This window comes from Rattus rattus, chromosome 9 (genome assembly GCF_011064425.1).
Source record: "Rattus rattus isolate New Zealand chromosome 9, Rrattus_CSIRO_v1, whole genome shotgun sequence".
Classification (NCBI taxonomy): Eukaryota; Metazoa; Chordata; class Mammalia; order Rodentia; family Muridae; genus Rattus; species Rattus rattus.
The window spans coordinates 928,367-954,038 of NC_046162.1; the positions used below are offsets into that span (position 1 = coordinate 928,367).

Consider the following 25,672-nt stretch of genomic DNA (forward strand, 5'->3'; position numbering starts at 1 on the left):
GAGCACAATCTTCTTTGTGGTTTCAGCCTTCTTTTGAACTTCTCTTTATCTGCCCGCTGTAGCTGCTCCGCTTCCGGTTGTAACGCCGCTTTCCTTGGGCATACGGGGAATCCTTGCCCTTCTTTTTTTTTTTTTTTTTTTTTTGTTCTTTTTTTTTGGATCGAACCAGGGCCTTGCGCCCTAGGCAAGCGCTCTACCACTGAGCTAAATCCCCAACCCCCTTGCCCTTCTTATACTGGGTCACTTTGTGCTTGCCACATTTCTTCGGGTTTTAGGTACGTTGACCACCTTTGCAGCAGAAGTGTCAAGAGACCGGCGGCAGCGATCCCTGCCTCAACAGCACACGCCAAACAGGAAAGGGTCTTTTTTTTTTTTTTCCTTTTTAAAGATTTATTTTATGTATGTAAGTATGCTATTGCTGACACACCAGAAGAGGGTGCAGATCCCATTGCAGATGGTTGTGAGCCACCATGTGGTTGCTGGGAATTGAACTCAGGACCTCTGGAAGAGCAGTCGGGTGCTCTTAACTGCTGAGCCATCTCTCCAGCCCGAGTCACCAACTTCTAATCAAACAAAAATCTCTCACAGGTGTGCCCTCCATTTCTGGACTGTAGTTTCTTTCAGATGTAGCCACACTGACAACCAAGAATAGCTGTCTCAACCCCTGTGTAGAGGATGTACCCAACACTCCTGAGTTTTCCACACTATAGACCCTTACTTGTGATTAGATCTCCTTTGCTCTGGTTGTGAGCGCAGGGAGCAGAAGGAGCCCTGAGTGACTGGAATCCTGGGTGTATTGTGTTCACAGCCACGACAAAGACCAAAACCTCAAAGCAGTTTCCACACTGGCAGAGCTTGAAGTTGGCAAAGCTCACTTTCGTCCTGCCCAAGAGTGTTTACAGATGTTTGGTCAGTGTGCATAGAAATCCAGCGACTAGGGGTTGGGGATTTGGCTCAGTGGTAGAGCGCTTGCCTAGCAAGGGCAAGGCCCCGGGTTCGGTCCCCAGCTCCGAAAAAAAAGAAAAGAAAAGAAAAAAAAAAAAAAAGAAATCCAGCAACTGGGCCTTCCTCCTCCCCCGGACATTTGCTGACATTCGCTGCCTAGGACTGCGATCCTACAGAGATCTCATACTGAGATTAGCCAAGTCCTCCCGCTGTGGTGTACGCAATAAACATTCTGAGGTTTCGGGGTGTGGCCATACTATGTGCTGTTCCATCAGATCATGTGCACCCCACCTGACCCCAGGTTGTCTGTGCATGTTCTGTCTATGTGTCTGTCCTTTATTCCCTCACCATCACAGCTTTCCAGACCTAAGCAGTGTGGGTTGTGGAAAGTGAAGAGTGGTTGATGAGGTCACTTTACAAAGTCTAGGCTTGTTTGAAGCTCCCTCTGTCGACCAAGCCGGCCTTAGATACAGAGTGCTGTAGGAATCAGTCTCCTGATTCCTAGGATTTGGGGCAGGAGCCACCACACGTGGCTTACTGGTATGGTTCGAAAATAACAGTAACCACTTGAACACGACTGTGTGTGTGTGTGTGTGTGTGTGTGTGTGTGTAATGGACTAAATAAAGTACTGAGGGTGGGAAAGTTAACATGCAGCTCTCAAACCATCTAAATGTTTCAGGATGCTCATCTTTCCTCTGGACTTCCCCTCTCTCTCTCTGCTTCTTCCTTCAACCCTGCCCCACTTCCTCCTCCTTCAACAGCCTTGCTTCTACCAACCCTGGTTCAGCTTCAGCAAGGCAGAGTGGTTGAGGTCTGCCCAGTTCTTGCTACCTTGTGTTCAGTACTCTCAAGAAGTGAAAGGCTTTCTCTAGACACATCTATTCTCACATTTAGTCACTGTCTTCTCCTACCTGAAGAGGAATCTGACAAATGGCCGCCTAGCTCCCTGATGAGCTAAAATCAGGCTGAGCGTGCACTGGTGAAAGACTGTCACGGAGGCTACAGGGGTAACCAAATACCTTTGGATTGAGTCTGAGATCTGCTCCACTGAGAGATTTCATACCTAATTTTGCAAAGCCCTAAAGTCCTAGAGTGCTAAAGGCTAAAACCAATTGTTTGTGGGGAGACCAGAGAAATGGATTAGCGGTTAAGAATATGTCCTGCTCTCAGAGGTTCAGGTGGCTCACGACCACCTGTAACTGCAGATCCAGGGTACCCCATGCTTCTGACCCCACCCAGGCATTGGCACTTAGAGACCCACACACATGCACATAATATAAGAGATAATAGAATAAATCTGATTTTAAAAGCCCATGGCTCAGGAACCCATAGGCCAGAGGAGAAAAGATAATATCGTTAACTGGTTTTTTTTAATTAATTTATTTTTTTTTCTTTTTTCTTTCTTTTTTCTTTTTTCTTTTTTTCGGAGCTGGGGACCGAACCCAGGGCCTTGCACTCTCTAGGCAAGCGCTCTACCGCTGAGCTAAATCCCCAACCCCAATTAATTTATTTTATATGAATAAATTATATGAATAAAATTTATTTTATATGAATATGCTGTCGCTGTCTTCAGACACACCATCAGAGGGCATGGGATCCCATTACAGATGGTTGTGAGCCACCCTGTGGTGGCTGGGATTTGAACTCAGGACCTCTGGAAGAGCAGACAGTGCTCTTAAGCACTGAGCCACCTTTCCAGCCCTTGTTAAATGAACATGTTAAACTGCCCTCTAACTATTTACTGTCATACTCAGAGGCCAGCGCTGCTCTGTCATTCCAAGAAGTTTCTCTATATAATGGGCAGCAGTTAATGCCGAGACTCAAACCTGGTCAGTGTGGTAAGAAGCGGTGCGCATCCCTAAATCCCTACATCAAATGCCTCCGCCCCAGACTAAGGCTCAGGGCACATTGAGGAAGAGAGACGGAAGGGGGGGAGGAGCAGGAGGATGGGAAAGAGAGCTGTGAAAAACTGGCTTCTGTACACAGCCACTGTGCGGATGATCTCACCGCTCACTGCAGCTCTGCCCATCCACAAACGCACAAGGTCAAGCCAGTGAGGGCAGAGGCACGAGACTGTTATTCTGAGAGCTTTAACAGATACGGGAGTGTCCTGAATCTCATGCTGTCCCCCTACCTCCTCGAGCTCCATTGCCAGGCCACCCCTCTGCCTGCCTGCACCAGGCCTGCAGCACCAGGAACATCCAGGTTAGATCCCTTTCCTTCCCCATTCCCCTGCCCAGTAAGTGCCCCTGGGCATGTCCGGTTGCCTAGCAGGCAGTACTAACTGGACTCGAGGTATTATAAAATAAAAATTAATCAATCCATTAATTAAAAGGAGAGGACTTGGGACTGGAGAGATTGCTCAGTGGTTAAGAGCACTGACTGGGGGCTGGGGATCTAGCTCAGTGGTAGAGCGCTTGCCTAGGAAGCGCAAGGCCCTGGGTTCGGTCCCCAGCTCCGGAAAAAGAGAACCAAAAAAAAAAAAAAAGAGCACTGACTGCTCTTCCAGAGGTCCTGAGTTCAAATCCCAGCAACCACATGTGGCTCACAACCATCTGTAATGAGATCTGATGCCCTCTTCTGATGTGTCTGAAGAGAGTTACAGTGTACTCACATACATAAATAAATCTTTAAAACACAACAACAACATAAAACTTTAGGGCTGGAGAGATGGCTCAGCAGTTAAGAGCACTGTCTGCTCTTCCAGAGGTCCTGAGTTCAATTCCCAGCAACCACATGGTGGCTCACAACCACCTGTAGTGGGATCTGATGCCCTCTTCTGGTGTGACTGAAGACAGTGACTGTGTACTCACACACATAAGATAAGTATATAAGTCTTTTTTAAAAAAATCAAGGTGCAAAAATGTCCCATCTATAATATTATAAAAAAAAAAAAAAGAAGGGACTTTTTTTCTTGGTAAATTAAGATTTTGTCCTAAATTAAAAGATTTTCCCCAACACGAAAAAAAAAAAAAAAGAACCACGCACACACACACACACACACACACACACACACACACACACACACGCAAGATGCAGGTGAACAGCCAGCTATGTAGACCAAGCTGGCCTCAAACTCAGACTTTAAGAGCCAGAGACTTTCTAAGATGTGGTTCATGCATACATCTGAGCTTTGTTCTAAGATGTGGTTTGAGGGGGTTGGAGAGATGGCTCAGTGGTTAAGAGCACTGACTGCTCTTCCAGAGGTCCTGAGTTCAAATCCCAGCACCCACATGGTGGCTCACAACCATCTGTAAAGAGATCTGATGCCCTCTTCTGGTGTGTCTGAAGACAGCTACAGTGTATTATAAATAAACACACCTTTAAAAAAAAAAATGATGTGGTTTGAGCATGAGTCAGAGCTCCGCTCAGTCGGCTCCTGTCCTGACTAACCAACAAGTTGGTCATGAAGCTGCACCACGGCCATGATTTTTAAAGATACTGGAAAGACGCCTGTGGAACCTGAGGCGGCAGTTCACCGAGTCCGGATCACGCTCATCAGCTGCAACGTGAAGTTGCCGGTGAAGGTGTATGCAGACTTGATCAAAGGCGCAAAAGAAAAGAAACTGAAAGGACCAGTGAGTGCGCATGCCTACAAGACACAGACTCACTAAAAACACCTTGACACAGCGGCCGTGACAGGTAGGGGAGCAAGACCACCACAGACAACGGAACACGCCGTTGCAGAATGCGGTCCATTCTGGGTTACTGGGAAGCTCCAGCTACCATCAGCCGCTCAACGTGCAGGGGAGGAGAGCTGGGACCAAGGCACTGCCCGGAGGCTGCAAACAGGATGCAAACCAGACAGCGGTACTTGGAGTACTGGTAGGATGATGTGTAATAGCCTGGAGCACTCGTGGGTCCTGTCACCAAACACGCTGCCCAACCCCACCATCACCCTGACTCTGAGCAGCAGCAGAACGTCTGAGATGAAGAGAGGTTCATTTTCTGGACTGAGTCTCCGTGAGGTATTCCCACGGTCCATGCTACCGCCAAAGGTGGTGCTGTTGTCCACAGTCGGTGCTGCAGCCAGAAGCCATGCTGAGGTCTATACTCCATGCTGACACAGGAGAGGCCCTGTTGATGACCAATGATCCGTGCTGTCACTGGAAACTATGCTGATGTCCGTGGTCCATGCTGCCTCCGGAGACCATGTTGACGTGATCCCTGTCACCAGAGACCAGGCTGACATTCATGATGAGGAAGTCCATGCTTCTAGAGATGCCTGCTATGGGCAAGGAAGCTTCTTTTGCCCTTGTAGCCATGACTGCAGTCTCATCGATAGTTGAAAGATTCCGCGACAGCCCCCCACCTCCACCCCCCAAAAAATAGTGTAGACAAGAAGCCACTGAAGAGGCTCCTTAGAAATTGTGACGGGGATGTTGAAGTGCAGCATTTCACAGTTGATGGCTGCTGGCGGGGGTCAGGAGGTGAAAGACTCGGTTTCTTTAAGGGGCTGCCACTGGGACTTTAACCATGCTCCATTCAGTACATAGGCAACACAAATCGGACTTGGTATTTTTTTTTGGGGGGGGGGTTGGAAGGGTGGGCCTGGAAGGAATGGGAAGTGGATGTGATTGGAGTACATTGTATGAATGTTCCAAATAATTAATAAAAAGTACGATGGGGAGAAACACCCTGTGGTGACAGTTCTAAGACGTGGGGTCATTTCCTGACTTACACAGTCCTTCCAAGAGGGGGAAACATAATTCCCTTCGGTAGTGAGTCAGGAATGGAGGGTGAAGTCACAGCGGCAGACGCCTGAGTCAACTACTCTAATAAATTGACTTAATCGGTGGTTTGGTTTTTTTTTGGGGGGGGTTTTTTTTTTTTTTTTTTTTTTTTTTTTTTTTTTTTCGGAGCTGGGGACCAAACCCAGGGCCTTGCGCTTGATAGGCAAGCACTCTACCACTGAGTAAATCCCCAACCTTTTTTTTTTTTTTTTTTTTTTAATCCAGAGAGTGGAGACTCCAGTGAACATGCTGAACGACACTGTGTACAGCCTCAACCCCACACAAGAACGATAGGCAGCTGAGTGAACCTAAGAGCCGGAGACGGTCCTTCCCGGGCGAGCATACCAGCTGGTTCTCCAGTGTCAGTCAGCCTTAAAAACACACTCCAGTAACATTATACAGACCGAGCAGGTTATATGTAGAACTATATATACTCTATATGCACATATATGTATACATACATGCACGCAATAACAATTGATTTAAAATAGAGAGACCATGAGTTTGAAGAAGGGCAGGGAGGGTATATGGGAGCGTTTGGGATAAGGAAAGAAAAGGGAGAAATATTGTAATTAAAATACAATTTATTATTCAGAAATAATTAAATAAAAGATATAGAGATAAATGATAGATGGTAGATAGGTAGACAGACAGACAGATAAATAGAAGTCATTTGTTAAGCACAGACTCAGGCAGGCTCAGGCTTAGACTCACGGACAGAGGATGGAAGGTACAGCAGCATGAAGTAAAGAATTCAAACCTGGGCTTACTCATGTTAACAACACCAAGGGAGAAGAGCTTTGATCTCCTTCCTTTAATGAGACACTGACGCACTGTGGCTTGGAATCAACAACGAATGCGTTTCGTCCATGCAGCAGCCCTGTTAGCACAAGTCTGTAGCTTTTCTGGAGGAAGTATATCACGGGGTCTGCTTTGAGATTTGATGCCAGTCTGTTATCTAAAAGGAGTGCTGCAAGATAAAAGGACCAGCACCAAGTTAATTATCTACTGTTTGGAGCAGAAATTAGACTTATAGCATGTTTATGAAGCGGTTGCCTTTGGCATGAACGATACTAGACCAAGCTTCACTGTAACAGCATGGTTTCTCATTGGCTGGAATCTAAACGTGTGGCAGTAATAAGGGCCAAAGGTCTCTGTGACTAAAAGTGGTTTCTGGTTTTTTGGTTCCAGTTGGAATTTAATGTTTTGGGGGAAATATGACTGTAAGAGAATGTCACCGGGTGGTGGAGGAACACACCACTAAGTCCAGCACTTGGGAGGTAGAGGCAGGTGGATCTCTGCGAGTTCAAGGCCAGCCTGGTCTACAAAGTGAGTTCCAGGACAGCCAAAAGCTACACAGAGAAACCCTGTCTTGAAGATAAAGAGAGAGGGGGAGAGAATCTCAAATTAGCTCCCTCCATCGGTGTTACATGGGCATCCATGTGACACGCACACATCCCAACTGCACAGATGGCATTTGACTCGGGAGGGCAGTGTGCTCTGTATATATATATATATATATATATATATATATATATATATATATATACTGTCGCTGTCTTCAGACACACCAGAAGAGGGCATCAGATCCCATTACAGATGGCTGTGAGCCACCATGTGATTGCTGGGAATTGAACTCATGACCTCTGGAAGAGCAGTCGGTGCTCTTAACAGCTGAGTCATCTCTCCAGCCCCCACCCCCTTGTCTGCCTCTTATGTGAAGAGGTTCAGGCAGTTCCCACACTGCTGCACGCTACCTGATACTGGGGACTCTAACCTCCACTCCTCTCTCTTGTGCATCTAGTGCTTTATCCATTTGGGTCATCCCCCAGCTTCCTTACATGAATTCTAGAGAGCAAAGTCAGCTCCTCCAGCTTGTCTGGAAAGCGTTTTACCAATTGAGCCATCATCTCCTCAGGCCTTTTAGCCAAACTTTTCCATCAATCTGGTCAATAGATACATTTACTCCTGAATGTACGGTCTGATGTTCCAGGAACGAGACCCATGTCAAAACAGAAATGACAGGAAGCAAAGCCTGTGCCAGACCAGACAGGGCAGGCAGCCCCTGAAGGCCCCTCAGTGCTGACCCAGGACTGGGTGTTCACTGAGTACTTATGATCTGCCTGGCTCTCTGAGAACAGCAAACATGGGTGAGCCTTCCAGGCCTTACTACAAACCTAGTCCCACATGGTGACCATTGCTCCTGTGTATAGTGGTGATTCAGCCTTGTGAAGGAGAGACCTTGGAAAGACTTTGAAGCTTTGGACTAGAAGACCCTTTGAGCATTGAGAGCTGAGTGAGCTCCTGTAAGAGCTTGGGCAATAAGAATACCAAAGGCCGTGCAGATAGTGGAGGGCTGGCTGTTGAGTTCCAGAAGGAAGCACAGGCTCTATCAGGCCATTGTTTCATGAAGAATTTGTGGTGTCTGGTCAGCTGGAGCTGAAGAATTAGCTGTTATTAACAAGAGACCAGAACCACTAGAGTAAAACATTTGGGACAAGGGATGCTGGTCAGCTGGAGCTAAAGAATCAGTTGTAATTAAAAGACCTACGACCAGGCAGTGGTGGTGCACACCTTTAATCCCAGCACTTGGAAATCAGAAGCAGGTGAATCTCTGTGAGTTTGAGGTCAGCCCGGTCTACAGAGTGAGTTTAAGGACAGCCAGGGACACACAGAGAAACCGTGTCTCAAAAAACCTCCTCCTTACCCCACCCCAAAAAAGAAGAGCCCCACCTCATGGAGGTGGAATCTGGGAAGGGTTTCCCGAGAGTCAGCACCCAGAAGCCGTGTTCCGAAGACAGCCTGGGTTGTACCGCCTGCTGGCAGCCAAACTTGGTAGTAGCATAAGATTCACCGAAATCAGGCGGTACTGTTTGGAAGCCATGAAGAGATTGTGGTGAGCAGTGTGCAGGGTTGGGGTTCCTGAAAGAGCCCAGGAGAAGCTACTGGTGCAAGTTTCAGCAGAAGAGCCCAGCATTTGGCGGTTCCAATACCGTAGGGTGACTACCACGAAGAGCAGAGACAGTGGAGCGGAGCATCTAGACACATGCGAGAAACTGCGTATGCTACAGAAGGCGGAGCCAGAGACATGACCCAAGCCCGTTAGAGGAGAGCAGAGGACCCAGACGTTGGACATTGAGCAATTTATGCAATTAGAGTTTGGTTTCGCCTTACTCCAACTATGTCTGTGCCATCTTTTTTTTTTTTTTTTTTTTTTTTTCTTTTCTTTTTTTCGGAGCTGGGGACCGAACCCAGGGCCTTGCGCTTGCTAGGCAAGCGCTCTACCACTGAGCTAAATCCCCAACCCCATGTCTGTGCCATCTTGAAGTAAGAAAGCAGGCTCCCCGTGTTTCTGACATCAGCAGTGTCCCAGGATATAAGCGAGGCTATAACTTCACCTCTCCTTGGGGACTCAGATTCTTCCAGCAGGGACCAGGCCTCAGCTGCCAGCCACGACCCCCTCAGGCCTGCAACCCTTGACCCTTTAAAAGCAGCACCGGGTGGATGACTCTTTCAAATTCACAAACTCCAGCTCCCTGAGATGCAGCCTTGCCCACCCCATGATGACCACAGCTCTGGCACCTGACCCTGAGGAACAGCTTTTGTTACTCAGGAGAGGACTAGAGTGACTGGAAAAAGAATTGGGGTGAAGGTACAGGGGGGTCCCAAGGATAGAGTCAAAGCAAATGTGCACAGCCTGAATAAGGGGGCCAAGTAAATATTAGAATGTTCTTTGAAAGAGGCGAGGACTTGAGGTTTCAGGGCTCCAAGACAGTCTGGTGTTGTCCAGAGCTAGCCAGTTTTCTTAGAGCAAAATGACTCTTCTAGGAGGCCGAAGAAACTGCTGACCTCACAACACTCCTCCCTCACCATTTAAGACTCCTGTAACCTCACAACAACTGGGTCCTCCATTCCTTTTAAAATCAACACCCCACATCCCACCTCATCCAAGCCTGCAGCTTCTCCTGACAGAGAATTCTTTTTTTTTTTTTTTTTTTTTTTTTGGTTCTTTTTTTCGGAGCTGGGGACCGAACCCAGGGCCTTGCGCTTCCTAGGCAAGCGCTCTACCACTGAGCTAAATCCCCAACCCCTGACAGAGAATTCTTATCAGTCTTATTCCTGCTGCCCCAGATCCATCAGTGCTCACAAGAAATGAAAGGCTCTCTCTGACCACCCTTTTAAAAAGGTTTAACTTTGGTGTATATGAGTGTTTCCCTTGCAAACATACCACATGCCTACAGAGGTCCAAAGGGGGCATCAGATCCCCTGGAACTGGAGTTACCGCCATTCCGATGCCAGGAACCAAAACGGAATGCTCTGTGAATGTAGAGCATTTCTCCAGCCGCTCCAACCATGGTTTGATGTTTCGTTCTCTTCCTGAGTCAAACTCAGCTACCCCACCCCCTCATTCTAATATTTGAATTAAACTGAATTAATTTGATTAAATCGTGGAGATAAAGAACACTTTGGAGCCCTTTGGGATAGCACGCACCTTTAATCCCAGCAGAGGATTAAGGTTATCTCTGTATGAGGCCATCCTGGTCTACACAGACAGTCTCAGGCCAGCCATCTTAAACAAACAAAACACTGAAGGTGAAAAATAAGAGTCTTTGCCACTGGGGATGAAATAGCAAAGCTGACCGAATCGGAAGCACGTGGCTCTACAGAAAAGCCAGTAACTACCGTCTCAGTATGAGGCTCCAATCAGAACCTGATGAGGCCCATGAGGGACTGGTACAAGGCGCTGCTGACCTTTCACACACTCTCCTAATGGCTTCTCTAAAATCCTTCAGGTTCCAGTAGAGACCATCCTGTATCAAGGAACCAGATGGGTTAGGACAGCTGCGTCTTGGTGGCTGTCCCCTGGTAGCCAGACTACCCTTCTTGTACCTATATTTCCTTGAAGCTGCAGTTACACTGTCCCCACAACACCAGAAAATAAACCACAAGGACACTCAACCTACAAACCTTCAATATATATAATATTGAATATTGTGTGTATATAAAACAAAAGTTCCTAATACTTTTGTACTCCTTCCCTTTTGTGGAGCTAACAATGGAATTGATTTGAGATGGAAATAAGGTCATATTGCCCAATAAATATCCCACCTCTCATATTCATAAACCCCTCGCTGGTTGAGTCCATTAGACTGCTTCCCCCACACTGAGGTAGTCCACTTAGCTTGGTTTTTAAGATTTATTTATTTTATGCATATAAGTGCACTGTAGCTCTGTCTTCAGACACACCAGAAGAGGGCATCAGATCTCATTACAGATGGTTGTGAGCCACCATGTGGTTGCTGGGATTTGAACTCAGGACCTCTGGAAGAGCAGTCAGTGCCCTTGTAAATATTTACTTGTTATGTATACATCATACAGCCTGCATGTACATCATTCTGCCTGCATGTACACCTGCAGGCCAGAAGGTGGCACCAGATCTCATTACAGATGATTGTGAGACACCATGTGGTTGCTAGGAATTGAACTCAGGAGCTTTGGAAGAGCCATCAGGGCTCTTAACCGCTGAGCCAACCCTCCAGCCCAAGCTTGGTTCTTTTGCCTTATTAAATAAACGACTCAAACTGTCTATGCCTCTTGACTGCATTCATTCCTAAATGAGGACTCAGGGTAAGAGAAGGGGAACTTCATTCTTAAACTCATGAGACGCTGGGCGGTGGTGGCACACACCTTTGAACACAGCACTCAGAAGGAAGAGAAAGGCAGATCTCGGAGTTTGAGGCCAGCCTGGTCTACAGAGTGAGTTTCAGGACAGCCAGGGCTACAGAGAAAAACCCTGTCTCAGAAAAAAAAAAAAAAATCCCGTGAGACGATTCTGATGTGGACTATTCTAGAAGCGATGATCTAGGTCCTGAATCTGTGGGGAAGTTGGTGTGAAGGAAGCTACCTCAGATTTTTTCCACTGCTCACCACGTATCATTGGGCACCCTGGGAGTGCTAGGAAGGCAATGGCAGGGGCTTGGGCCCCGGCTCAGCGGTTAAAAGCTGCCCTTGTAGAGGATCCGAGTCCTACACCCATGATCCAGAACCTTCAGCCCCCTCAGCCAGCCTCAGCTGCACTGTGCAGATGGAAACCAAACTGTCCTAAGATAGAAGCTATGGCCACTTCAGTTGGCGACAGAGACGGGTATCATAAGATCCCTGACTGACTCTGGGCAATCCTGAATTCAGGGTGATCACCCCAGGTTGTGTTCTGGGATAAGGGTGACCTAAAATGATATCATCTGGGCCAGACATGGAGAAATCCCATCCACATCAACACTGAAGTCAGCCAAGACTCGACACACACCCTCAGAGGAGGTGACGGTGCTTGGGCTTACATCCCTACCCTGTGGCAAGGACTTTAAAGGGACATAGAGGGAGTAGAACATGGTAGGAAGGTTCAGGAACACATTCAGAGGCTACAAGAGGTCCTGGTCCTGTTTAACACATCTAGTCAGGGTACAGTCATCAACCCACTGTGACCAGTGTGACCAGTTGTGGAGAATCAGAGGAGTGGGGATTCCCAGAAAGCCATCAACTCAGCAGAAGTCAGCACACAACCTTGGTGTGGTGTTGCCTTGGTTTAAGGAGCAATGGGACAGGGTGGCGCACTGTGTGTCCAAGCTGCAATTCTCACGGGTTCCAGTGGCTGCGGCCGGCCGGCCCTTCCTGGCGATGGAGAAGGTGCACACCGCCCCCTGGCGGCGGCCACCCTCACTATGGCCACAGCTCCCTGCGCCTTAACAGAAAGCAAGCTCAGGAAGGAAAGCTCAGGTGTCCGCGGGCTTCTTTTAGGAATGCGATCAGCTCTGTGCACGTGGAAACAGATCGTGAGGATTCACAGCATCCCTAGACCCTACACTAGGTCCAGCTGCGGGAGACTCTGTCTTCCTTCTGTATAGGAAGTCTGCAAGGTAGGACCAGGTTTCAGCAAGAAAAGATGGCTCCAGCCAATAGGGGCAGGAGGGGCAGCAGGAAGGTCGGTGACAGCTGCTCCGAGGTTTGATTGAGTTCGCAGTGGCAATCACAGCTTCCGGTTTCGGGTGTCGTTTTCGGGGGACTGGGGACTTGAGGATCAGAGTTCGGGGCAGGGCAGTCCAGCCACGTGGGCCCAATGGGCTGGGGGGAATCTGACTCAGATTTGACACTGCCCTTCGCAAAGCGCCAGGAATGGGTGCCTTTGAAAAAGTAAGTGTCACCTGTAGGGAGGAGACAATTCAGAGTCTTGGTCTAGACCTGCCCCAAAGCCAATGCTCCTTTCTCATTCCAACTCCCAGGATGCCCCATCTGCCATTCCCTCTCTCCATCTTCCTCCCTCCCTTTTCTCCCCCAGGGACCACAATTTAGAGATGAGGACTTCCAGCGCTCCCCACACCTGTGTTGCTGATGGTGACGTCATCTGGGGCAAAGGGCGCGCCCTCCCAGAGACTCAGAGGACGCGGGTAATCAGGGTCTGGGCTCCCGGCCACTTCGTCATACCGCCAGTACTTTTGGCCTCGGATCAGGTATGTCTTGCCGTTGAAAGGCCATGAGAACACAGCATCCACTTCTTCTCCCGGGGGCAGCCCAAACTCTACCAGTGGCCTCGCTGCACCCTGAAGCTGTCGTTCCTGGAACACCCAGAACTGCGGGCCTGGAAGAAGGCATGTTGGTAAGGGGGCAGGGGGGTTCCCTAGACCCACCCTATCCAGGACCCATGACCTCTACCCACCGCTGAAGAGGATGATTCGGCCATCTTGGGGTCGGGCATAGGCAGCCTGAATGACCCTCACATCGTTTGGCAGCCCCTCCCAAAAGCGGTGCAACCCAGCAGGGCGGGGTGATACCAGCTGTCCTGAGGGTTGGAGGCGCCAGAACCAGGGGCCTGCAGGGGAAGAAAAAAATAAAGCATGTAGATGTGATGTGGTAAGGGATCTTACCCCCTCCCTAACATCCCTCTGTCTGACCCAGTGAGTAGCTGGGCAGGGGGCTGCAGCTTCCTGTCCCATAAAATGTATGCAGGGGTAGGATCCCTCTATATAGCAAATAACCAGACATACGATGATCATTTCATGGCTTGACCAGGATGACACACACACACACACACGCACACATACATGCACGCATGTACACATGCACGCACGCACGCGCATACAGCAATCCCACCTCCCAGGAAGCTTTGCAGCCTGGGTATGTCCACCAGAAATAAGAAGCCATTTATGCAGATCCAAGGGCCATCTAAAGTGCATACCTTTGAAGAAGAAAATTTCCCCTCGGATGTTGGCAACAGCATCAAAATTGCCCTTACATCGATCAGGCACAGGTGTGGAGGGGCTGGGGAGGAAAAGGGACTGAGCAGGGGGTAGGGCTCCCCGGTTCCTTGCTCTTGACTGCAGTTGACTGCACTCTAGCAAGGAAGAACGCTTCCCATGGGTGTCTTGTGTGCGCTTGCACGGACAGCGGTGCACACGCATCTGTGTATGTGTGAGCCAACGGTTGACAAAACTCGGCTTCCTCTGCTGCTGTTCGCCTTGTGTTTCTTGGGTTTTCGTTTGTCCCTCTGTGCAGTCCTGGCTGTCCTGGAACTTGTTATGTAGACCAGGCAGGTCTTGAACTCACAGAGATCTGCCTGCCTCTGCCTCCAGAGTTTTGGAATTAAAGGTGTGCTCCCCCATACCTGGTCATACCTTGTTTGTTTGTTTTTTTTAGATGAGTTCTCTTGCTGAACCTGGAGTTCATTGATTCACCAAGGCTGGCCCTGCCAGTGAGCTTCAGGGATCTGCCTGTCTCTGTCTGAGTGATGGGATAATGGATCCACACCTCTTGCTTCCACAGCAGGCACTTTACCAAAGGGATCATCTTTTCAGTTTTAATTGTGTTTGTATATACCATGCGTGTGTGTATCTGAAAGGGTCACAAGGTGTCAGATCCTCCAGAACTGGGGTTACAGATGGTAGTGGGCCTCTTGAAGTAGGCGCTGAGACCTCAACTTGGGTCTTCCGATAGAGCAGCAAGTACTCTTAGACACTGAACCATCTCTCCAGCACTCCCAACCCCTTTAATGGAGGACAGGGAGCTGGTCACACAGCTGGTAGGAGACTTACCTGTCAGGGGGCATGACTGGAGGCTGGGGAGGTGGTACCAGAGGTTTCCTTGTGGGCTTGTCATTCGGAGTTTGGGACACTCTCCCTGTGGGGAGAGTCAGACAGATATGGGTCCCCTGGACCTGCTGTATAGGCCACAAGGAATCTACTTCTGGGGCTGGTTCAGGGCATCCCTCTTCCCATACCATAGAGCTGCTGCAATCCATCACGGTCATCCTGGGACAAGCGGTATGTGCCAGGGTCACCCACCGGGCCCTGGTAGAAGGGCCTCATAATGGAGTTGGGTGCAGAAGAGTGGCCAAGGCCTAGGGCATGGCCAAATTCATGAACTGCTACTGCAAATAGGTCGGTTCCTTCACCATCTGGAGAGAGAGGACCAAAGGCTAAAGTTGTGGCCATCCCATATTGGGAAGAGAGCACAAGGACTGGGGTCCAATGGCCAAGTGGAAGACCCAGGAGACTCTGGAGTAGGACCTCCCTCTGCTCTGCCCAACCCTTCCTAAATGGCATCATTGTTCTGACGTTCCTGCAACCATTCAGTGAATATTTTTGAGTATCTCTTCTTGGCAATAGTGACATTAGAGTAGGGGAAGAATGAAACCCAAAAGGACAGAAGGGGTCCCCCTCATCTGGGAAAGAAAGACTGCATACAGAAACTTAAGGGCAGGAACCTGGGGTATCCGGTACTTAGAATATCCTTGACTAATTTCAACCTGTGGTTAGAAACCCTCACTCTAGCTGGGGGTTGGGTAGGGCAGGGAGTGGTGTACACCTTTAGTTCCAGCACTGGGGAGGCAGAGGCAGGGGGACCTCTGAGTTTCAAGGCCAGCCTGGTCTACAGAGCAAGTTCTAAGACAAGGGCTACCCAGAGAAACCCTGCCTTGAAAAAGAAAGCAAGGAAGGAACAACAAACCCATTCTGCCGGGTGTGGTGGTGCACATCTCTAATCTTACCACTCAAAAGGCACGGCAGAGGCAGGCAAATCTGTGAGTGTGAGGCCAGCCTGCTCTACAGAGTAAATTAAAATTTAGACAGGGTGGGGTTGGGGATTTAGCTCAGTGGTAGAGCGCTTGCCTAGCAAGCGCAAGGCCCTGGGTTCGGTCCCCAGCTCCGAAAAAAAGAACCAAAAAAAAAAAAAAATTTAGACAGGGCTACATAGAGAGACTGTGTCTCAATACAGACCAGACAGACAGACACACACACACACCAACCCCCAAGCTCCCCCATCTTCAGTCCAGGGGGACTTCATCCCCTCCTGTCTTTGGATCCACATTTTCTGGTCAGTTCTCAGACCTCACCTCTCCTCTCTCCATCTTTCCTTCCTCCCCAGGGCCCCTGCCCTTCCCACTCGAAGCTCTTCTAATGGTAGGAGCAAACAGAGCTCAGAGCTCCTAACAACAAGCACTCTCAGACCGCAGAGTCGGCGGCTCTGGCGCCCTGCCTCACGGCCAGGCTTTGCTACCGCAGCACTTCTCCTCCTGGGATCCCACCCAGGTCAGACCAGAGCCTCTTCAGGCTTGGCTTCATCGATCTCTGACTTCATCGCATAAGGCTTGACTGGAAGAGACTGAGTCAGGTGACCCGTCCACACGGCCCAAGTTCCCGGATGTTGGGCCGGCCTCGTTTCTAACCAGCATTAACCAAGTTGAAAGTGAGGTTATTGGGACTGACAGGTAAACTGAGGATCGTCTTGTCCTCAGCTGCTGAGTCTATAAGCAAAAAGAACAAGGAAAGACTTCTCTTTTTGAAGCCTTGGTCTCACTGTGAAGCCCTGACTAGACTTTAATTCACTATTCAGATCAGTCAGATCAGATCGTGATGCAGTCCCCTTGCCTCTGCCTCCTAAGTGCAAGCACCTCTGGTAAAGCCTCTCTACTCAGCATATTGTAGGAAGAGCTAACGCTAGGCTTCCGTACATCTTAGACCTCCGTCTTTTATCATTTCGCAGAGGGAAAAGAATCAGCAAAGACTGCAGCAGAGCTCAGATAGGCGCTCTCCGTGCCCTGACTCTGCCCCTAGCTTTCGACATGTGGCGTTTTCAGGTGAATCTCCTCGAACTACATTTGAACTTCCATGTTGGCTGCAGGTCAGCTTACTGCTCTGAATCCTTTTACTGAGAAATCGGAGGAAGTTCGGTGTCTTAACCGGGTGTTCTCTTCTCCCTTCCTTATCTCACCTCTCTTGGGGCAACATGGGGCTTCCGGGTCAGGAACCTCTTACTGCATTTTTCTCATGCTAAAGCACACAGGGAAAGTTACCCAATCACCTAAACTAACCCTGAGAGCCCTGGTGGACAATGTTCAGGTCCCTGTCACCACCTGCCTTTGTCTTTGGCCTAGCAGATGGCTCCTTTGATCCTCTCAACGTGTACTCTAGGTCCATAACCCTTCAAAGATGGGGAATGTACTTCCTATGTCCCCAAGACAGGCAGAGCCGGGATGTGGCTTAGCTGGCAGAGTGCTTGCCTAGCATGTGTAGTCCCCAGGGCTTCAAGGTATTCAGGAATCCAAGGTAATCCTTAGCTCACAGATGTAGTAGCTGCCTTTGACTACTTTTGTGGGTTCCTTTGTCCACCGTTCTTCACCTCTTTTCTTCCACCCTTTCAACCTCACAACACTAGATAAGAGAGAAAAAAGGATAGATGGGAAAGGAAAGAGCTCCCTGAATAAGTCAGGGTGCGGAAAAGGGGTGATGATATGGTTACTGACTACCACCTGCTGACTAGAGACATTGAGTTCCTCCAGGCAAGCTTGACCTTCACTGTCAAGATGGCGAATTCCTTCTTCTTCTTGTTTCTTCTTTTTGCATAACTAGTTAACAAGCCACACCAACCAATAACAACCCACCCACCCTCACCAGTCCTCTGAAAAAGTCCCCAGAATGCCAAAGGTCACACAATCGCAGAAACTATCTGCAGATGGCAAAATCACGCCCCCTTCAGAGCACGAGGCAAATCACCATCGGCTTCTGTGGACAATCGGAAGCGGCCCCATATCCCACGCCTAGGATTAAAACGAAAACATACTCTTATACCATCTCTGTGTTTTTCTTTAAAAAAAGAAATCCCAAAGTTGTCACCACACACCGAGATCTGCCTGCTTCTGTCTGCCGAGTGCCGGGATTAAAGGCATGCCACGTGCACTCTTTCTCTAAATGCATCCACATCCGTCCTGCTTTCTACTTACTCAGTGGAAGGTCCAGTGCTTAAACAGGTCATCCTGAGACACTCTTTGGGCCTGACTGCCAGGATTCAGTCACATTAGGTTCTGCCCTTGCTGCTTGGCCTTTCAGTGATAACAGCCTCCACTTTCTCGATTCTTCTCATGCTGAACTCTACTTTGGAATTCTCACATCCATGGAGATGTAATTTATAGGCACAGAAAGGTCACTTGTTCCCACATAACCAAATCCTGGCCAGGTAAACATTCTGCCATTTGTTTGTGGTGTGGCAATGTCTAACTACTTCTCCTTTTCTCACCACCTTCATTTTTTTAGGTCTGGGGTTTTTTCGTCGTTGTTGCTGTTATTTGGTTTTGTTTTGGTTTTTTGCATCTTGTTTTTTTTTTTTTTTTTAAATATTTATTTATTTTATGTGTAAGTACACTATAGCTGTCTTCAGACAAACCAGAAAAGGGCATCAGATCTCATTACAGATGGTTGTGAGCCACCATGTGGTTGCTGGGATTTGAACTCAGGACCTTGGGAAGAGCAGTCAGTGCTCTTAACCTCTGAGCCATCTCTCCAGCCCTTGTTTGTCTTTTTTTTAAAGGCCATGTGTCTTGCCTGCTGGCCTAGAACTCTTTAACTTGTTCACTGGCTGGTCACTCACATAGACCACCCTGCCTTTGCCTCCAAATGCTGACATTATAGGCGTGTACTGCCACACCCAGCTCCCCACCTCTCTTAACTCCTCCTTCCCAGCCACTACTTCTTGACTTCCAGGTTCTCCATTGCTCTCTTCTTGACTTTCAAATTCTCCCATTTCTTCTGGGCAAACCTTGCCGATCCCTCTCCCCAGGCTGGAATCCAGGCAGCAGCCCTGCAGCTGGTGCCCACAAGTGAGAAGGAAACACCCACCGGACACCCTCCTTACCTCATCTCTAGCTGAGGAAACAGTGCAAGACGGCAGCGTCATCTGTGCTTACCGCAATCAGAAGAAGCTAAACTGATTCAGCTTCGAAGCTGACCTACTTGCACGGGAGATGTGTGTGGCTCAGTGGCAGAGCACTCACAGCATCCGCACAGCCTGCATCTCCAGCCTCAGTGAGTGCCCCACAGAGCCTGGGCACCAGACACAGCTGTCTCCTCCCCATCATCCTACCCCAGCACAGCAAACTGAGAAGAACTGGCCCCACATCCTTGCTCAACTCCATTATTTCTTCCTCCTGCTACCCCTTCCCCTGAGAAATTACTTGCTTAAGAGTTTCTATCTGGCAGGGAGGTGAAGGTGCACACCTTTAACCCCAGCCCCCAGGAGGCAGAGACAGGTGGATTTCTGAGCTCAAGTCTAGTCTGGACTACAGAGAGAGTTCCAGGACAGCCAGGGCTACCTGAGGAACCCTGGCAGAGAAACCCTGCCCCCCCCCCCCTCCCGGAAAAAAAAAAACCCCCCTGGGAAAAAAAAATCTGAAAAAGAAAAAAAAACAAAGAGGAGGGGTTGGGGATTTAGCTCAGTGGTGAGGCGCAAGGCCCTGGGGTTGGTCCCCAGCTCCGGAAAAAAAAAAAAAAGAAAACCAAGAGGTTAATCTTCAGTGCAGGGTGAGGGGAAAAAAAAAAAAGAATTTCTGGGGGATTGGGGCTCAGTGGTAGAGCCAAGGTGGGTTATGTCCTCAGATGGGGAGGGGGGGGGGGACAAAATAACAAAAGAATTTCTATCTGAAACTCTTCTTCTGGGAAACCTGACCAGGGATAGAACCCGGAGCCCAAGACCTGCATGTGTGTCTGTGTGAGGGTGTTAGCAACCCTGGAACTGAGGTACACACAGTTGTGAGCTGCCGCGTGGGTGCTGAAAATTGAACCCAGATCCTGGGGAAGAGCAGCCAGTGCTCTTACCGAGATGCCATCTCCCCAGCCCCGGGATGGAGGTTCTAAAGAGGATGTTTATGTTCTGGGCCGCCTGCACTTTCTGCCCTCCCACTGCTCCGTCCCCTGAGTAGGTTAATCTAACAGTAGCAATCTTGTAGGATGCTAAGCTACCATCCCATCCTCCCTGTCACCAGAGGATCTGGAGAGCTCATAATCTGGGCCTACTCCAACGTCCCTCAGGTCTAGCCGTCCGCCATCAGCCCCCAGATCCTCCTCCCTGGATTCTTTGTCCACTCCTGCCTCATTGCCTCCCTCCACTCCACTTCCCCATGCATCCAGGAACATTCTAGGACGCAGAGCTACCTGATGGGTCCTCCCTGCTTCCCGAAACCTGTTGTTTAAATTCTGTTTATTTCCCGAAACCCTTTACAACACAGGGTCCACGCATGTGTGACATCCCCGCTGAGGCCACAACTTTGGTTTCTAGACATGGGTGTTCCAGACCGTGCTCCACTCAATAGCTCCTCCCATCTGCGGCTACACAGCACTCCACTCACTGGTTTGTGTGCTCTCCCTGTGCGTCCCCTGTGCTTTTGCCCATCTGGCCAGTGATGCCCATGGTGCTCGAGGTTCTTTGTTTTTCTTTGTTTGAGACAGGATCAGTCTTTGTAGCCTAGGCTGGCCTTCATCCCACTATGTAGCCCCAGGTTGGCCTCACACTTGCTACAAACCTGCTTTAGCCTTCCACACACAACTGCTCGGAAGCCTGTCTTTAAAAGAAAAGTGCTGTTGGGGATTTAGCTCAGCGGTAGAGCACTTGCCTAGCAAGCACAAGGCCCTGGGTTCGGTCCCCAGCTCCGAAAAAAAGAAAAATAAAATAAAAGTGCTTGTCTTGAGTTAGAGTCTTGCTGTATCCCTTTAGCTGGTCTCAAAAGTCTTACAATCCTCCTGCCTCAGCTTTTCAAGCACCGTGATTGCCGGCATGTGCCGTTACCCTTAGTACCGCCATATCCCGCACTTGGTATGTATTTGAGCAGAAAGTCACCGCCACCCTATCCAAGAGCACAGACCGCCTCCTCCTCAGGACTTTCTGTTGCGAGTTCTGGCAATTGCCTCTGCGTGTATAGTAAGTACCAGCCATGCTTCCACCTCACCTGATGGAATGTTTTACACCAGCTCAGCCTTGAGCTGGGCACTTGAAAGGCCCCTGTAGTGGTAATTTTAAGTGGATTTGGTTGTGTCTCAATGGACTGGCCAAACACTGGTCCAGATGTTGCTGTAAAGGTATTTCAGACCTGACCGCCATCCACTCTCGGTGACACAGGTCACCCCAGTGCAGACGGACCAAGCACAAAAGGGCTCTGACAGCAGACACTGAGGGATCTAGGGAAGGAATTCTGTCTCAAGACCGAAGCAGAAATCTGGCATGAATTTTCATTCTGCCTTACAAAATTTGGCTGTGCTAGTTCCCACAGTCCCCACGAGCCATTTCCTTAAAGTAAATCTCTTTCAGGAAAGCCTAGAATAGATAGTGAACTCAAAACCAGCCGGGGTACAATGATAAGACTAGGTCTCAAAAAAATCTATTTTAAAAAAATTTTGGGGGGTGGGGGTGCGGTGCAGAGGAGGCTAGGAACTGGAGAGGTAGTTTAGTGGTTTAGGAGCACTGGCTGCTACTCTTCCATAGGATCCAGGTTCAATTCCCAACACCTACATGGTAGGTCATATCCATATGTGATACTGGTTCCACACGCCCGAATGGCTTGCCACAGAACCAGGCAATACATGTGGTACACAGACACTCTGGTAAACAAAACATCCATACACATGAAATTTAAAAGTTTTTGTTTGTTTGTTTGTGGCTCTCACTGTGTAACCCAGGCTGGGCTCACTATGCAGACCAGACTAACCAGCCACTTGACTGTCTCCTAAGTGCTGGGATTAAAGCTATGTGTTACCGTGCTGGGCTGTGTGTGTACGTGTTTGTGTGTGCAGATAAGCAGTATACCACAGTAGTCTATACTTCCTATCCCTCTGGGGATCCATGACCAACTGACACAGCTTCCATCAATCCATTAATTCAAACCTAGTTCTTTGGCACAGACAGATCTGAAGAGGCAACCCCACTGAAGATGGAAAGTTTTACCTGTTGACCCAAAAGTCCAGGTCTCTTCATCGTCAAAGTGAGTGTCTCCAGAGATGGGGTGCTCTCCAGGGAAGAAGGCGTGAGCCAGGGTGCCACCAGGCCCGTCAAAGGGGTAACTGTCTTGGTGGTAGGCCCGGGAAAAGTGGATAACGATGTCAGGCTCCTGGTACTGAGAATCCACCTCTTGGAACGTTAGGCCTGACGCAACAGCCCAGACATCTAGGGCATAGCTCACAAGGGTCCGGACAACAGACTGGCTCAACTGGGAGCTCTGAGAGAAGGACTGGATACTGAGGAGAGAGAAGGAGATCCTGTGGCTGTGGAGGAAATGGCCAGGCAAGTTTGGGGTCTAGTCAGCAGGCCAAGGGAGGGGCAGACCGAGGCTTACCTCCACGTCAGGGTGCGCTTCTTCCACACGCTGCCACTCAGAGTATAGCGACGCCGGCGCCTGACCAGCCCAGCAGGCCCCAGAATATCAGGCAGGGAGCAACGGGGCTTGTGCATGGTGGCTATTGTTATTGGGTCTGTGGGAGACAGCAAGGCATGGTGAACAATAGGACAGTCCTTGATGTGTGACACCAACTAACCAAGACATCGACCCAACACTGAAGACCACTGGCTATTCCTCTAGAAGACCCAAGTTTGTGTCTCAGCAACCACATAGTGGCTCACAACGGTCTGTAACTGCAGTTCCAAAGGACACGACATTCTCTTCTGACCTCCATGATGCATAAACATACACACACAGTCCAAACAACCAAATATGTAAAAGTAAATAAATCTTTAAGAAAGAAGTTGGGTAAGGCTTCATGGCCTGATGTGGAGCCTAGACAGTCACAGTAAAAGGCAGCTCAAGCCAGGCCCCCTTTCTACTGGGCCATGAGTGGACTGGCCACTATCCAAGGCACTTAGAGGCTTAAGCTGGGTCCCTTGTACCACTTCCCTAGACCCAATAGGTAGATGCTGGAGAAATGGATTGTATATGTATGTGTGGGGGGACACATGTGCCCCTGTGAGTGTGGAGGCCAGAGCTCAGCCTTGGCTGTTGCTCCACAAGGGCTGCCATTAGTTTGGGGTTGAAACAGAATCTCTGACTTGGTCCAGAGCCCCCCAACTAGGTTAGTCTGGGCAGTGAGCCCCAAAGGTCTGCATCTCTGCCGCCCCAGAGTTGGGGTTACAAGGGCACTCCATCAGGGCCCTCTCGAGCTGGATTCTAGAGATCAAACTCTCAGGCTTTCGAGGAGGCCAGTACTTAGTTGCCAGCCCTGCCGTCTCCCCTTTCCTTTTAGGGCCCAGAGCTCCACTAAGCCACCTCTCCCCTTAAGTCTGTCCATCATCTTTTTTTCTTCCTGGTTTTTTATTTTGAGTCAGGGTTTCTCTGTGTAGACCATGGTGTCCTGGAACTCACTCTGAAGATCAGCCTGCCTCTTCCTCCTGAGTGTGGGGATTAAAGGCGTGTGCCACCACCACCTGGCCTGGTTTACATCTTCACAGGATTCTGATCAAAGTCTGAAGACCAGCAGTTGTCGTCTCCGCCCCCAGTAGATAACCATCTATTCTCAAATCAGCTCTATCTGTAAAGCCTTTTTTTTTTTTTAAGCACCACGCATTTTCAGAAGTCATTTCATCTTCAAATAAGATCAAACCACAACTCACTGGTAGCAATAGCAGACAGTAACCAAGAACGTAGTGATCTCAGACTCTGTTCTAATTGTTTGAGAAGGAACCGGCAGGGGAGGGGAATTTTTTTCCTTGTAGCTATTGAAGATTCTCCAAGCTCCTTCTGCCTTTCTATTTAACTCCAGAGGGAAGCCCTTGGCTCTACCTCCAAAATATACTCCCTGGACTCAGCTTCTGCCCCATTCCCACCTCTGCTCCCCATCAGCAAACGAGAGAAGCTTAAGACCAAACCAGAGCTGAGCTCAAAGGCCTGGCAACTGTATTCCATCTACTCAGGGGGCTAAAGCAGGAGGACCACATGTTCAAGGCCAGCCTAGGAAACAGAGAGGAATGCTCACCTCCACAGTAAAACTAGCTAACCCTGCAACTTATATGAGGTTACTCTTCCCCTTTGACCACCCCACCCCCCTTCTTTGAAACCTCTTCCCAGATCACCTAAGCTCCTCAGCCTGTCTTTCACTCCAGGCAGATGAACTTGTGCCTGTCACAGTTCTGCAGTTACTAAGATGTCTTCCTGTGGCTGTGTCCTATTTGTGACCGAAGTTTATACTCTCATAGGACATATTTCAGAGTGGTCTGCTCAGCTGGATGTATAGTACCGACCTGGAATTCCAGAATTCAGACTGAGGCAGGAGGATACAGAGTTCGAAGCCAATCTGTGCTACGGAGGAAGATGGTCAACAAAAACAAAACGGTGGCCTACCCTAATCAGACTGCAGCTCTTAGCATCAGAATGGCCTCATCTGAAATAATTTTGCATTTTAATGTTCTTTCTTTGTTGGAATGGGGATGGATCTGTCCTATCCCGGAAGCTGAAGCCAGACAAAGCCGGGCCAGGGGGATTCCAAGGTCTGGGGGCTGGGACCTGAGACCAACATCTTCAACCTCTTGAGAATCAGGCACAACCTTGAGGTTTAAAGACTCCGGGCGAATCACAGAGGCAGGACTGCCCCGCAGCAGGGCGGGCTACCTACCCATTTGTCCAGTCTCAGGTAGTCCGGCAAATCTCTGCATGACTTTGATCGCATCCTGCAGCTTCCCTAGACTCTGCATCTGGGCGTGGACAGGATCCGCCGGTGGCAGGTAGCCATAGCGAGTCAGCCAGTCCTAGGACATAGGAGAGGACTGATGAAACCCTAAAAGGGACAGGGCTTTCGCTTCTCACTACTATTTGAAAGTCCCGCCCTCCAGGGAAGCCAGAGCCACAGCGCCCAGCCCTGGATGATAGAACCTACCTTCTTTACACACACAGCCACGGCCCCCAGTCCTGGGTTTGCCATTTTTATAGATCCAGCAAGCTGAGGCCCCAGCTTCCCACTTTAGCTCCTTTCCAGACTTCTGAATCCCAGTCACCAAACCTCCTGATAGAGCCAGTAATTCAGGGCTCCGAGAGCCCACCCTCAGTCACTCTTCAGGACATTTGAAGCCACCCCCCTTTCTTTCAGACTCAGAAGTCCGCCCTCTCCTTTCCTTTTACCGGTTCTGTGTGACCCCAGAAGCCGGCAGACCCCAACTCACCACGCCCATGCTCACGTCCTGCGCCCTGAGATTCTGAGCTCGCACCGGCTGCAGCAGAACCAACAGAAGCACCAGTAACGGGAGACCCAGAGCTTGCAGCCTCAGGATGCGTTCAGCTTGGACGGACCGCAGGGGCATTCGAAAGAGCCCTGACTCCCGCCGCCCTGGAGGGATCGAGGAGGTCAGGGACCCGGCGCGGCAGGGAGCCGACACAGGGTAGTAGAGATGGGCAGGAGAAATCTGGGATCCTGGGAGGCACATCACGGGCTGAGCGGCGATAGCCGAGGGTCGAGGTGGGGATGGGGAGTGAGGGATCCTGGGAGCGTGGAGAAGGCGCAAGAAGGACCAGAGGTCTGGCAATGAGGTCCCCTACTCCGGTCTCCTCCAGGTGCTTGTCCGGCTTGGGCGAGGCGCCAACTGCCCAGTCTTCTAGTGGGAGCCTGAATGGGGCGGGGCTCACCCAGAGAAGCGTTAAGGGCGCAGTAGGGGAAGTAGTCCAATCTTCCGAAGCCAGTGTCCCAGAGAAGGGCCAGGGGTTCTC

At 49.6% G+C, this 25,672-nt stretch overlaps 1 protein-coding gene across 1 annotated transcript; it reads right to left on the minus strand.

Annotated features, from left to right (window-relative positions):
• Positions 1 to 12,449: 12,449 nt before the first annotated feature.
• On the minus strand, positions 12,450 to 25,392 carry Mmp25 (matrix metallopeptidase 25). Its single transcript, XM_032913819.1, has 10 exons — positions 25,132 to 25,392; positions 24,588 to 24,720; positions 22,322 to 22,457; positions 21,934 to 22,223; positions 14,948 to 15,124; positions 14,763 to 14,847; positions 13,910 to 13,992; positions 13,391 to 13,543; positions 13,055 to 13,312; positions 12,450 to 12,878 (listed from the first exon to the last, which is right to left on the minus strand). Exons 1-10 carry the CDS (start codon positions 25,390 to 25,392, stop codon positions 12,607 to 12,609), a joined length of 1,848 nt encoding a protein of 615 aa, XP_032769710.1. The 3' UTR covers positions 12,450 to 12,606.
• Positions 25,393 to 25,672: the final 280 nt, after the last annotated feature.